The sequence below is a fragment of the Protopterus annectens genome, chromosome 1.part0 (genome assembly GCF_019279795.1).
Source record: "Protopterus annectens isolate FY-2018-M chromosome 1.part0, PAN1.0, whole genome shotgun sequence".
In the NCBI taxonomy this organism is placed as follows: Eukaryota; Metazoa; Chordata; order Ceratodontiformes; family Protopteridae; genus Protopterus; species Protopterus annectens.
Genome location: NC_056725.1, coordinates 415,664,320 through 415,680,054, shown reverse-complemented (window position 1 = coordinate 415,680,054; position 15,735 = coordinate 415,664,320). Strand labels below are relative to the sequence as shown.

General features: G+C 40.4%; 1 protein-coding gene across 2 annotated transcripts in view; it reads right to left on the bottom strand.

The window, feature by feature from the left end:
• Positions 1-15,735, bottom strand: part of CUL9 (cullin 9) — a 2,881,018-nt gene that overhangs the window by 2,392,088 nt on the left and 473,195 nt on the right. For both annotated transcript variants that reach the window (XM_044060287.1, XM_044060293.1), the window contains exon 8: positions 8,436-8,628. In XM_044060287.1, the coding sequence (XP_043916222.1) occupies positions 8,436-8,628 (193 nt within the window). The remainder of the gene's footprint in view (positions 1-8,435; positions 8,629-15,735) is intronic.

Here is a 15,735-nt window from a genome sequence, read left to right as displayed (position 1 = left end):
TCCAGAACTCTGAAATCTTTATTGTTTCCGGGGGGGGGGGGGGGGGGGGTCTGGCTGTAAGGACGAAAACAGTAAAACATTTTCCAGTACCTCTAACACTGGAGGAATGGCAAGAGATTTATGTTCAGGAAGTTATAGAAATTTCCTAACCCTCTTCTTGGATTAAGGATAGTCTTGTGCTTCCCATTTAAAGTGTTCCCTCAGGGTATGTAGGCTTTCACTAAAGGAAATGGCCTTGGGGAGAAGCTGAGTCAAGATTCTCATCAGAATCAGAATCTCCACAGGAAGCAATAGATAAACTTTCCTCAAAGTTGGATTCATTATCATCTTCAGAGTCAAAAGAATCAGAAGAGTCGGGGGGGGGGGGGGTAATCCCTTCTTCTTCCAGATGATTCAAGAGAAGAACCTGGGACAGAGAGATGCTTGGATCTGACTGTGGTGATCAAATCCTCAGCCAACTTAAATCCTGTTGAAAGGCCTGTGTTTGGGAGTGACAGCCAGTAGGCCTCAGCTGGGAAAAGCTGGATGCATCCTTTTTTTATGAAAGGCCTTTGGCTTGGACCAGTGTGTAACATTCGTATTAGGGCCGGAATGTGAGTAGACACTCTGGACACCCCTTCAACAGTTAGAGGGCAGTTGGAAGACGGAACCTGTAAAGTGGACTGAAGGATGGTGATCAAGTATTACCTGGTACCCCACGTTTTACTGTTAAAGCGAGCACAGAACCAACAGTTTGGTACATTGTGTTCTGGGCCCAAACAAGTTACACAAAAGGAGTAAAAGTTCCAGTTTGGCATCTGCTTGCCATATCAGAAACAGTTATTAACTTTCTCTGACATCAGTCAAGAAAGAGGAGAAGCTCAGCAATGGGGTACTTGGCTTTGGATGTTTTCTTTCTCTGGTGTGGGCTGACTTGACACACTGACTATCACTCTGCTTCGGGCTCCGAGGGCAAGAAAGAACTGAAGTTATGGCGCTGACTAACTCCCTTTACACCCAGACATCCGACTGCTCACAAGTTCAGGAGGGGGGAAACATTTTCTGGTAGTCGGAACAGCCAAAGTCTTCCACAGCAGGAAATCCCATCAGTTATGACTAACAGTGAAACCTGCTCATACATTCCTAAAAATAAATGGCGCTCATCATACCAATAGATCTTTAGTTTACTAATCACACCAATAGATCTTGTTTACTAAAGACAAACATTACTAAACCAAACCCTTAACTTACTAGGGATATAGGTATAAACATCATGAAGTGTAATAATTCTACAAAAAAGTCACAAAAGTTAGAAATTGGTTCATTTCATAAAACTTCTCCACATCTAGATCTACAGATATGGCAAGTCTCTTAGTAAAAAACAAATTCACTCAATGTATCAGTTAAGTGAAGAGGATCCTCAGTGAAGGTCCTATAGTTGGGGAATCCTCTCCACAACTTTAATTTGACAGCTTTCTACATATTTGTGCACTCAGAGATGGATACATGCCCAAGATGCCCAGTGTCAAGCCACATGAGTTGATACAGAAATAATGTGCATCTGTTACAGCCTACACTGAGGATCTTCCCTGAGGAGTCAGTCCAATGGATGAGCTGAATCATATGTAGTAAAGTTCCAATGGAAGGAACTGGAAAATCACAACCAAATAAACAGGGAATTTAGCATGTAGGAAGTCTATCCCAACAGGCTAAACTTCAAGGCCACAGAGAGATAAGTAACCTGGACAGGGATCAATTAGGGTCCAAGTGACAGCAACAATCAAGCCTAACAAGGTTAAACCTAAGGAACAAAAATACAAAAAAAGACAGCAACTGCTAGTTGGAAGTATAGACTTAACAAAAGTTAAGGCAGCACAAGAAAACAATTCCCTCCTCCAAAATTAGGAAAACTTAATTAAACTCTCCATTTCCAGGATGCTGGAGATAACCACCAATCCAACACCAAGCCAGATGTCATAGGTTGGTACTAGGCTATCAGCCCTAGGGCCTATACAAACCTAGCCATAACAATTCCCTGGATATTTCTTCCCACAATATTTACTTCCCTGGACCCCTGTCTAGCAGGGTGACTGACGTGATCCCCGGGGTGAATTTCCTATCTCCCATCCAATCATTAGGGAAGAACTTTACCCCTCTTGCAAAAGACCTTGCTACTCTCAACAATGGGGGATACCAAAGAAAGAAAACATGTACGTAACATATAATGTATGAAAAAACACTGATATGGTTGGTCTTCTATTAATGTAGGAGTGCCTAGGTCTTCAGTGATAGGTTAATAAAGGTGCTTAAAGGGGGGGGGGCACAATTTCTTTCTGGTTCCTGCCCTCTCAGCAGAGATCCAGGCAGGTGACTTGTACAGGATGGGAGACACCTTCTAAATAACGAAAAAAAGGTCCCCAGAATGTACTGGTAACCTGGGACAGCCAAAACAAGAGACTGAAAGAAGAATTGTTAACCTCACAAGAAATCCCACAAAAGAACAGTCAAGGTTCCAATGTGGATAGACATGTCTGTCAAATATGAATTTCAAGACCCAAAAACTATGAGGTGTGCCCACAATGAAGCAGACAACACCCTCCAGAGAGGAGGGTTGTCGAACCAGTTGCAACTAAGCATCCAACCTATCTACCACCATAGGCAGAACACGCCCTGACCATCCACGACCCATCAACAGGTGCTTCAAACAATCAAAATGCTGTAGAAACTTCAGCCAACCAAGACGGCAGACAGCACCACTCTGTACCCTAAGAGGACTGCTCCCATTCAAAAAACAAGCACAAATACTCCCAGCAGCTCCAGATTTTTCCTTCAGTATATTAATTAAACTGGCATGGTCTAAAAAATAATTACCTTGGTGAGGGATAAGTGGGCGAGATAAGCCCCAGATCAGAGAGAAGTAAGAAGCCAAGCCTCCACTTCCTTCCAAATGGGATGAGGACTCTGACCAGGCCAAGAGTGATCCTGTAACCACAACAGGTAAAAAGCAATTCATGTACTTTCTCAGCCACCAATGGGGACAAAGGAATCAAACAAAACCCCTGAAATCCAAAACAAATATGAAATACCCACAATGGGAAACACCAAAGGTGGAGCACAATTCACCCAAACATTCTCAAATTCAACTGAACAACTGTGAATGAGAGACTGGATTTGCCTCCAAAAAAAAAAAAAAAACCATGGATATCCAATCATTAACCAATGTTAAGGATAATCTGTCCTTAAAAATGAACTGAATCAGCTCTAACAGCCAGGCCAATGAATCTCACAAATGAGAAGTTCAATACAATTTCACCATCCCAAAAGCCAGACGTTGATAACAGGAAAGGAAGACTCCCTTTAGTTTTAATATACAGGTCAAGCATATTTTTATCAACCAGGGAAGACTAAGTAGATTATGACAAAAGAACTGAACTACTACTTGGGACCTCACAGAGGGGAAACACCTTCTAAACAGAGGAGGAGGAGAAAGAATGAAAAAAATCCCAGCATTATCTGGAAAGCTGGGACAGTGAAAGCAGGAACAGGAAGGAAGGTAGGTTAACCTAAAATGAAATCCTACAAAAGAACAGCCAAGGACCCTATGTGGATAAGCACACCTGTCAATTACAAAGCACAAGACCCCAAGACTATGAGGCACATCTACAAGGAGATCCACAACAGACCTCACAGAGGAAGGTCACCAACCTGTCTACTTTTACAGGGAAAACATGCCTTGGTTATCTACCAAGCAGAGACATAACCCACCAACAGGTGCCTCAAAAAGTCCAGATGCCTGAGAAAAACTAGTCAAGACGGCAAAAGGCATCATTCTGTACCCCATAAGGAGAGTTCCATTTAAAATAAATAAGTAAAACAAAACATCAGTGGGGAACCCTGTGGTAATTGCCTTTGGCCAGACTAAAAAGAAGGGATAACCATTATTGCCTTGACCAAAACGGAGTCACCACCACAATTTGTGGGGAGTCTGTGGATTTTTATAAGAAACTTTGGTATCAACGGAAAGGGTGGAAAAGAAAACAAAATCATTCTTGTCTATGATAATTAAAGGCAACCATCTTCCAAAGCCTGTTTGCAAAGTATCACGGAGAAGAATTTTAGTGATCTGTTATGAGAGGAGACAAACAGATCAACTTGAAGTGCTCCCCAAAGTTGGATCAATTCTTGGAAGACCACAAGATGGGTTTTCATTTGTGAGGGTCTGCTCTTGTCATGCTTAGCTGGTCTACAACCATGTTCTGCTCTGACAGGAATGTATGCAGCCTGAAGAGTTAAATTGAGCTGTGCTGCTATCTCCGAGACTATCATAGCAAGTCTGCAAAGAGAATACGATATGGTACTGACCTGTTTTATGAACATCATCACTGATGTGGTCTGTGTGAACCTGCAAAGGTCCTGGAGACTAGAGATGACCTACAGCTTTTCAAGGCATCGATTACAGTCAACATCTCTGACATCTACGTGCTTCTGTATGTGGCAGGGGTTCCACAGCCTTTGCACTTTCACCCCTTTGGAGACTGCTCCCCGTGCAAGACAGACAAGAGACGGATCAGAAATGAGAATGGGAAGTCTGAATAGCAAGAGATCTGGTCTACAAAGCACATAGTCTCCTTTCTTACACATCCAAAACTGACTCCACACACACCTGGAGGTACTACTGGACCTTTCCAACAGCAATCTGGCCAATATAAGCATGCCATGTACCATAACATCCTAAGAAATTGCCTTGCAGATTGCAGGCTTTGAATGGAGAAACTCGAGAAGAAATGTTGAAACATCTCTACTTTGTCTGGAGGGAGAAAGGCACTTCCCCAAGTTAGAATCCATCAGACATTCCAGGAATACAATTCCGTGAGAAGGCATGAGAAAAGCGCTTTTTTTTTTTTTTTTTTTTTTTTAAAGCATTTTTTTGCTCCTATATGTCATCCTATGGCGTTCCTACCTGTGCCCTATGTACATACTGGATCTGCAAATACAATGGGGGCTGGTTACAGAATCTAAGGGTGTCCTGGGGGTTGCAGTAGCCACCATCAACTGGGAATATTTTTTTTTTTTTTTTTAACTTTAAGTCTACCCTGTTGCTCCCACCCCCGACTGCAACATTTGTGGATGCATCCAAAGGAGTGAGAATTGTGCAATGGAGATGTGCACAGTATCACCTCCACCTGTGCAACAGGTCAGCTCAAACCCTCCTTTGACAATGTCTGCCAATGTGACAAACCCAATGCCCAGTAGGGATTACAGCAAGTAACAAACACGCAACTGTCTATCCTTACCCCACTGCTCAGTCACCCAAGCTGCTAATCAAACCTGGGTTTGCTGGGCTGTAATCAAAGCTTTATCCCTCTATGCCAATGGAGTAACACTAAATTTTTTAAGTCAATTTGAAACCCAAACTGAGTAAGAGATTTTGAACAGTTGCTAAAGACAGCTGGTGAAAGAGTCTGAAAAGACATTTATAACTACAAAATTTCTCAAATTAATTAGTCACACATTTCCTATGAAGGACTAACTCATGTCTCACACCCAAGTTAGTACTTATGCAGGTAATGTGAGACTTGCTTACACAGCCTGCATTATTCTAAAAGTGGCCTGGGACAGAAATAGTGGTGCAGAGGCACTGAAAGATCCCAAAATATACGTGCCAACATAAAAAAATACATTTGTATATACTCTTAGAACCACAATGTATCAAATTACATTTTTCTTATCCACAGCAATACAAAAAAAAATAATATTAACTAGTAAGATGACAACTAACCTAACTACAGAACGTTCAAAATGCATTTTTTTTCCTGCATATAAAGAAAATCAGAATACCAAAAACATTGTAGTTGTCTGTCCCAGTATAAACAACTTCTCAATCTCAAATGTAAATATGGGAAAATGTCAGGTTACAGAATCCAGAAAAAATGGATGGAGGGAGGGTAACCTTATTGTTGCAGTGGCATCTCCGTGAAGATCTGTTAACTACCTTCTTCAGGAAGTACTACTGTAAGGACAAATTACAACATTTGCAATGATTCAAAAGTAGTATAACATTTTCCTGGGAGATGGAATGTTACTGAAAGTCATCCCAGAATATATATACAGTAACAGAGACACTACCAATAAAACAAAAAAAAATAGTGCAATGAATGGTAGGATTCTTAATTAGCTAACCCATGTTTCACAGCTAAGCTCTGCATGTAAAATAAACATAGTAATCAAAATTAAATAATACAGTTTGTATGTCAGTCCCATGGACAGAACACCCTACTACAATATAGGACACGGTTTGGGGATGTTTCTGAGCATACTATTAGGTTTGTTACCTCTTACGGCAGGAATTTTAATGCCATTAGGGGCACTATAAATAGACATTGGAATATAATTTTGGCTAATGATTATTTAAGAACCATCTTGGGTCCAGCCTGTCAGTTCTCCTACCATAGAGGTAAAACCCTTGGGTCGCTGTTTTCTCATTTCAAACATATTGAAAGTGGGGGAGCAATTTATAAACAGTTAACTATTTCTGGGGATGAATTATTGGGTACGTTTCCCTGTGGCCATTGCAGTTCATGTAAACAGATTAATAAATCGAAACAATTCTCCAGTCGTAATACCAGTAAAGTATTTGATTGCAAAATCTTTGGTAACTGTAGTAGCAACTGGGTGGTCTACTTGGTTAGTTGTCATTGTTCAGCCTTTTATGTAGGCCAAACTTCGAGACCACTCAGAACTCACATTAATGAACACCGAAGTGACATTAAGAACAGGAAAAATACCAATGCTCTTTATCGTCATGTACTCAAACATCAGCATGCACAGTTTCCGTTTATGGTTACTGACAGGATAATTGGGGATTGAAGTAATTCCCAAGAATGGCATACTATATTAAATCATAAGGAGAGATATTGGATCATCACGTTGGGTGCGTTATTTCCACCAGGTCTGAATGACCACTTATAATTATATTTTTTATGAATAAGGGCATGTTATGATGCTTCCTTAGGTTTTTGATCATCAGCCTTATGATTTTTGAATTTGGTTCCAAATTGTGCCTTTATATGTATGAATAACATTATATATTTGATGACTATTCATATTCAATTACATTTGTTGGACTTATGGGTCAAATTTATTCTTGGTGCATCAGTTCCACAATTTGTTAATAATAATGTTTAGTTAGCTTATGGACTTAGCCAAACTTACTTTACCCTGGTTTAGATCATTATATTTAGTAGCCAACTATATTACCTTCATATTATATGTATTCATAATTTATTTATTTATTTATATTTTTTACTTTTACATTATTCATGAGTTCATGTTTATGCATCAGTTTGTAGGAACATACCAATGTTCCTATTGGTGGAGGTTATATTTAAATATGGATGTTTCACAGGTGTTTGTACGTCTTTTTCCCACACTGAAGAAGGCACTGGTGTGCCAAAACCAGTCTGTGTTTATTAAAGTTTTCCGTTTTACACTCGTTTTGGGTGTTTTCATTTATACTCTGAATTACTTTTACTGCCGGCCATTTGTGTTTGTTACATAAGGGATAAGCCCCCTGACCCACATGACTAGACTTCATTTTTTATTTTGATAACAAGTGGCTTGAATGCCTATTGCAGCTGAATGGGAGGAAGAATGATAAGGCATTGCCTGCTCACCTCTTCCAGTGAGAAAGTGTGAAGACATGCAGGGTAAGAGGTCATCTCACAAGCCCTGGTGGGGATATCAGGGCCGTAAAGATAAGCTATTACTGCAACAGCTGACAGGCAAAGAGGGAGGTGTCACCACAGACACAAGGTACAAGACTAGCTGGCTAGACATTAAATGGCTCACAAAGGCAGCTAGCCTAGTACTTACCTAAGACTGCCTAAGATGTCTGCAGCAGACTGCCTAAGATGTCTGCAGCATAGCATAAAATATAACCCTACAGAGAGAAAATAACTACAATGTGTGAAATGATCAGCTGCATTGGGTAAACTTTTTTAAGGCTGAATCAATATCTCTTCTCAAGCTTTTGCTACATGGTTGCACTTTTTCAGTTTGCACAGACAGGTGCTGATGCTCAATTCTGGAGACTCAGGAAAACTAGTTATTTTAATTTCCACTTTAAACTGCTTAATCCACTTTATGGTTGAAAGAGATCCAGTAGAAAAGTTCACCTGTCCATTCAGCAACTCAAGAAAACATTTGAGAAAACAAAATCTGCCACCTCACTTTGGTCATACATGCAAAGTCAGTACATTCTCATTACTAACATTCAGCAGACTATCACTGATTTACACCTGACTGAACCTCTAAACCGGTACTGCTTCCAGAATTCAAAAGATAAGCAAGGATGAGTCATACAACAAATAGTAAGCATTTTGCGTTAGTAAGCAATACGTTTATAACATACTGTATTCTGGTACAAACCTTGGCAGAAGGCCCAGTGCTGTACTAACCTGGTATTAGCACCTTTTTCAACTTTGATGACTAGTTTCTCACGTGACTGTTCTTCTTCTAGCACTCTGGTGATGTACCGGAGTCCAGCAGCCACCAGTCCAAGTTCTGTGGGTGACTTCTTCATAAGCTCTACTACTTCCTCAAACTTCTCCAGGGAACCCTTTTTTCCTGCCACATTGGTGCCACTTAATGCTAGATAAGAACAACAAGAGTGGATTACCTCCAATAAAGCCTTAGATAAAAGAGAAATATGACTTTCAATTATGCAGATGGGCTGCATATCACTCTGAAATTAACTTACCTCAAAGCACAGACCATTTCTGAAGTAAGGTGCTTAAGTGTAGTATTGCAACCTGTTCATAACTGAGACTGATGGTACGAGACCAGGTTACCAAGAAGATATTTTGAGGGAGGGGGCGCAATCAATTCCACCATAAGACGTTAATTCTGTTTCTCAACACCAAATGTGCTGTTTAAATCAATGCACAAACAAAATGTACAGGGATGCAAAACATATCCAACTCAAATTTCACAATAGGAAAGAAAAAGACTGAGCCGATTCTGTATTTACATTATGGACACAAAATGGGTCAAAAAAAGTAGTAGTGCTGTACCACAGAACTGTGTCAGAAAACCCTTACTGTAGATCATATAAAATTTCAAAAAAATGTGATACCAATGTAAGGAGATGTTGCTATTCGACAGGAGTACTTGTCTACTACACAAATGTAAATAAAAACTATAAAAAACATCCTAGTCTTGAGACAAAGTACAGTTGTGTACACTTACCATAAATGTAGATGTTCGAGTGTATTCACTGTTGCAGTCATCACATTTGGGTTATCTGCCTGCAGGTAGCCCTCAGCCGGCCTGAATACCAGAGTCTTCGGATTTCTGCGTCTGATGCTGTCACTTCTTCCCTGAGGTATAAAACATGCAGCCGACACCATTACATCAGTTTTTCTTGCCCCAGATGTCAGGTGCCCCCACAATAGGAAGCAATTATGTGGCATGGTACACCCCCATCAAAAAGCAAATACTCAAGAAAAAATAAATATACCAACAAGGAAAGGTAGAGCCAAGAGAAGTCAGGGGGCTGGAGGGACGGTAACAAGGACTGCAACAGTGAATACACTTGAACATCTACATTTATGGCAAATGTACAGAACTGTACTATGTTCTTCGTGTTTCACTGTTGCAGTCATCACATTTGGGTTGATTCCCAAAGCTAAGGAGGAAGTTAAAGAGCATTATGGCCAGCTATTACGCATTGCAAGACTGCAGTGGCAAATCCAGCTCTGGATTTAGAAAACATAGGCATGTGATAATGCTTGGTGAAGGTATGCACAGAGTGAGCTGCTGGTAGCAGCTTCTAGGATGTCCCTGGTAGGGACTCCTCTGAGAAAAGTTGCAGAGGTAGATGTAGCCCTGGTGGAATGTGATCTTATCCCCTGTGGGGTAGGTTTTCCATGGTGCTTGTAGCAGAAATAAATGCAATGGACTATCCATTTGGAAATGGTTTGCTTTGAAATGGCCTTCCCCGCTGCCCCTGCAGCAAAGTCAACCAGCAGCTGTTCAGATTTTCTGAGAGGCTTAGTCCTGTCCAAATAGAATCTAAGTTGTCTGTGCACGTCCAGAGAGTGCAGTATTCGTTCCTCTTTGTTTTGTGGATTAGGGAAAAAAGTAGGCAAATAAATGGACTGATTTAGGGCCATACTAGACACCACCTTGGGCATAAAGGAAGGAATAGTAAAAACCCTGTCCGCATGGAAGATAATGAAGGGTTTCACTGCCATGAGGGCCTGTAATTCAGACACTCTTGTTGCTGAAGTGATGGCTAGAAGGAAGGCTGTTTTACAAGAAAGGAATTTCAACTCTGCTGTTGTAGCTGGCTCAAAGGGGGGAAGAGTGTGTGTGTGTGTGTGTGTGTGTGTGTGTGTGTGTGTGTGTGTGTGTGTGTGTGTGTGTGTGTGTGTGTGTGTGTGTGTGTGTGTGTGTGTAGAAATGTGTGCATGTGTGTAGAAATGCTCAGAAATGTTCCCTAAGAGTATGCAAGGTTTCACTTAAAAACAAAATTTTCTGGAGGGGAAGCTGAGGGAATGGAATCCTCTGCATCAGAATCCTCATAGATAAGGGCAAATCCTGGTAATCAGAAGGAGCAGAAATATCAGATTACTGATCAGAAGAATCAGAAAATCAGTTCTAGGTCTCAGAGCGGGAAGGCTGGCTTCCCCTAATTAAGGTAATAAGGTCTTCAGCCTTTCTAAGCATTTGTTTTTGAGGTATATGGGCCTGAGCCTGCAGTTTGGTCGTCTGTTTTCTAGGGCAGTGCAAGTTTTTGGCCTGAAAAATTCAGAACTTCAGGATGGAAACGATGGCGTTGATATGAATGTCTGTAGGCCTGAATACACCCTCAAAAGCCAGTGCCTGCACAGCGGCTCCAGACCTATCCAAGGTACAGACATCGGCAGGTTCCATAGTCGAAGAAGCATCTCGTGGCATACTGGACTCCGAATGGGACTCAGTAGAGGCCTGCAAATCTGAAGTAGCACATATCAGGGGCTGTGAAAGCGCCTCACTGAGTACCGGCGGACTGGTGACTAGCTTAACGGAAGCGTCATCAGCAGTTTTGGACCCATACGGTCTGTCTCTGTTTTTATCTTTACGTTTATTCAGAAGATCGGTAGTCGAATGGCTTAACAAAGCCATTTCGGAGTACTGAGATTGAGTATGAAAGTAACTGGCTGCAAAAAATAGCCTGATGACTAATAGTTCGGGCGTTGAACAAGGCACAAAACAGACAGCGAGGGACATCATGGTCTGGGCCTAAACAGGGGATGCAGTAAGAATGAAAATCTCTATGAAGTATTTGCTTTCCACAGGTAAGACAATTGTTAACTTTTATTGACATCGGTTAGAGCAAGAAAAAGGATCCCCAACGGGGTACTTATCTTTTTTGAAGACTTTGGGTCTGAAACTTGAAAGCGAAAATTTCAGGAGATGGCCGACCGGCACTTGCGAACTGCTTCTGCTTCGGGCACTGCACGGCAAGAAAGACTGATGTAATGGCGTTGGCTGCATGTTTTATACCCCTGACGACCTGATGTCAGGGAAGAAGCGACAGCATCTGACGCAGAAATCCAAAGACTCTGGTATTCAGGCCGGCTGAGGGCTACCTGCAGGCAGATAACCCAAATGTGATGACTGCAACAGTGAAACATGAAGAACATCAGTACACCATTTTGGAGAACTATGCAGAAAATGTACTGATACAGAGAAATGTTTGAGGAAAAAAAAAAAAAAAGACATCTATTTGAGCCACACACATTCACACACACACAGGCGTGTGCGTGGGGTGTGCATGCACACGCACACACACACTTGTATAAATACATTGCGAATATTTACAAGGAAAGCTAATGTGCAAATGACCAATATTCTGTGAACTTGCTCCCAAAAATTGAAGAGAATCCTGCAGCAATACCTGTCTAATTGGGTTTGAAGTCAGACATGTCGTACCAATGTCTGTTTTATAAATACTCATTGCCTGTGGCAGTCAAGTCCTCACCCCATAACCCACAGCAACCACATTAAGGACATGCTTTCCATCAACAATTCTTTTTCAACCAGAAACAAGGATTCTTCCTCTGCAACAAAAATAAATAAATATGCAATATATTTTATACATATATAAGAATCCTAGTAAAACATGAAACCACCTCACACTCCCTCCACCTCTACTTTCCTAATTATGTGTATTAGGTGCAAAAGCCCATAAAAACAGTCATAATTAAAAAGGGGATGATGGGAGAGTGGTAAAAAGACCACGCTGAAAAGCCACTAAGATACATAAGAGGGCCTTATGCAGTAAGTAATGGTTGGAACTTACTCTTCTTGTAAAACATCTTCACAACAAATTATTCCATTCTGTAGCTACTGAATTCAGTCGTGCACATGCTTCCTTGTCAGCATACAATATGATGTCATGCAACCAATCTAGTAAGAATCACACAGCTGTACACGCCTAGTTCTTAACCCCAATGAAAATAAGAAAGCATACCTGCAAGTAATAAAAAAATAAATACAAAAACTTCAAGAAAGGCACAGCTAAGCAAGAGTCTTAACTGTGTAATACCTTAAACCTCCTGTAGTGGAGGCCCATGGGATACATTTAAATTGCACTTTAAGGACATATTAGTGTTTCTGCTACATGGTTTCTGAATGCCCATAACCTTTTTTAAACCTTTACTGGTGAATTCAACCAGAAATGCAAAGCCTCACTAGCTCTAATCATAACATGCTTCACCCTTTTTCTCAGCTCATCAGTGCACCCATAAGTGGATTGTTTTGCTATACATTGTTAAACACAGAGCTGAAGACCATGCGCCTCATGTCCATAAACATTAAGGTGCATGCAAAATATTCCAAACATCCAAACCAAGGTATCCTACAATTCTCTCCCACAAAAGGTTTAAGGTATTACACTGATTACTGTAGATTAGTTGGGTCTTTCTTGGAGTTCATAGTGAATACTTCTGTGTGACCTTTTTACCCTTTGTTTTAAAGTAAAAGCTCATTAGGTCCACCAGGACATCCATCTGCAAGACAAATGAATCTGACATACCTGCACAGAGAAAAACAAAAAAAATACGTATCCAATAGCAGGGACCACTCAAAGATTAATAGAAGGCTAACTGCTCTGATGCATTTTATTTCACTTTAAGAATCCAGTTTTCAGCTGCAAAGGTGAAGACCCTTGCTACAGCTTTGATGAACACAGTTCAGTTAATTGACCAAGGTGCTGAATGAGCATGACACAGGATGACTGGCACTGAGCTACTAATGCAGGCTCACACAGGTGTAGGGGAGGATGGTAGCTGGTTTTTGCCCCTTAAGCATTACCTGCTGGACAGATGGACACTGGATAAAGGTTAAACTTTTAAGCATAGCAGTCTGGCCCACAAAGCATTGGGTACGTATTGTAGCTAGAATAGATGTTGGAAAGAATTACCACTACTTGGTGCTCAAGCCCTGTTTTAGCAGCGTTCTGCGTGGCTATTAAAAGGCAGGAAAGTTGCAATCAAAGAAAATACTGATCCAACCTCAGATAACTGCTTAACTCCAGATTCTTTCTACCTAATGCCAGCCTACACAAGATACACAATTTCAAAAAGGTAAATCTTCTACAACATGGGAAGATCTCTCCCTCCTAAAGGATGATGTGGGGTGAACAGAGAAACTGAAAGGGTCAATTGAAAAAAAAAAGGTTGAATGGTCAAAGATGGGAAGAACCACAAAAGAAATACAAAGACATACATGCTGTTTGCAATGGGAAATGGATAAGTATTTCAATAAGTATTAATTACATATCTCCAGAAAGCATACAACTTATGAAATATGTTATTTCAACTATAGGTTGTGTGGCACTGGTGTTTAGCTCATTTGTACTTTTTTTTTAATTATATTGTATAAATCACTCTTTTTAATGAATAACCTTTATTAATAAATCCATAATAAAATTGTCACATTCAATGTGCAATCCCCATACACAGTACACTTCAGTTTTCCCTAGTGGCCTTCGTTATTAACTCAATCTTAAAAGACAAAAACAAATCACAAGTGTATATCTGATCTCAGTCCAACACTGAGGATTACTTTATGATGAAATTCTGTTATCAGACGTACAGAGTTTTCCAACTGTACAACAGGTAAAAAGAATCTCTCCTCATATAGCCAATAAAGGATCAAATTACTAATTTTTCCATAGCTGTCTCTATTCTGAACTTATTTTATATTTTTTCTCTCCAAAAGGCTCAACCTGATTTCCAGCCACCTATTCACCCTCTATATTTATCAGCTGTGAAGAGATAAAAAAAAATTATGTACTTACCGCAATGCTAGATCCGTGTTATTTTCTATCTCCAACTACTGGGTATATCAATTCTCACCAGATCCAATGCCAGCAAATTTCTTTCTCTTGGAGCAAACGTTCAGGCTCCCCCACCTACACATAATTCCCCAGCATCCTTACAGTTTCCCAGATCTCATCTGTAGTGAACTAGCCAAACATGGTCCACAGACTCAAGAGTACTAGTTGCACTTTATCTTAAAATTTTCAGATAAGTCTTTATAGTAATAAAAATACCAAATGCTGCTCCAGGTATCAATAAAGGCTGTCCTCCGTTGTAGTCTTCTGTTCAGAAGTAAGTGTCACTATAAATTCCACTTCAAATAATGTCCGTGAGACAAGTACCATGATTAATCTTTGGCAGCATTTTCAGTCATCTTGGATCTTTGCTTTCTTTCACTTATTTTGAAAGTATTATTTCCAACGGAACTTGCTTCTGTATGACGAGGAGGCTGTGTTCAGTGTGACCAAAATGCATTTTGTCTACATCTTCCAGACCATCCAGACAGACTGTCAAAATTGGTGACCAAAGGCCTTCTTACTGCCTCTGAGGGAGAATCAGCCTCCTCCCCCTAATAGAATTGAAGAAAAGATCAAAGTGGAAATCAAGAGACAGAAAGGAACGGAAAAAGATAATTAGGGAAAAGTCAAAAGTAAAGTGGGATGTAATGGGATCTAGAAAGAGGTCTCCAGAGCTCACAAGGGTTGTGGATCCAGGTTCCAAAGTAACCTAAACAGTCAAATCTTGCACCTTTGTTCCTGTTCACCCCCTACATTTATTAGCTGAGAAGAGATGATCATTTATTAATCCCTAACCCCTTGCAGATTTATTTTGTAGTGCTGTATTCAACTCCACATTTTTGAGTTCTTTCATGATCTCATACCTTCCCCTATGCTTAGCAGCATTTTACGATTCCCTTTTTCTTGTTATTGCTTCTTGGCTCCCAGCATCACTAAAACTGCTAATACTACAAAATTAAGCTTTATATGGTCCACCTCCCTCCATAGAAAGGAATATTCCAGAGTTAATATAGGAGTATCCAGCAAGTCTTCCATAAAGCTTGCTAATGCTGGACAAAAACAAAAAACAGGTTCCCAAACACCCTTTATGTCCAGTCTGCACCACCAATATTTGTTTCTGGAAACACCCTCCTTATTCAGGGCTATAATTATATTAGGGCAAACACTTTGATACAAACATTTGAAACCTTCTGGACTTGGACCCTGCCCAGTCATTTGATTTTGGTGATCAGGTTACCAGCTCCACCAGTTTCATCCACAACTTCAGACAATAAGTCCAGGGATATACCACATATATATATATATATATATATATATATACATCAAATGGTGGAAGTTGAAAAAGGGTAATTGTGAGGTGATGTTCAGGG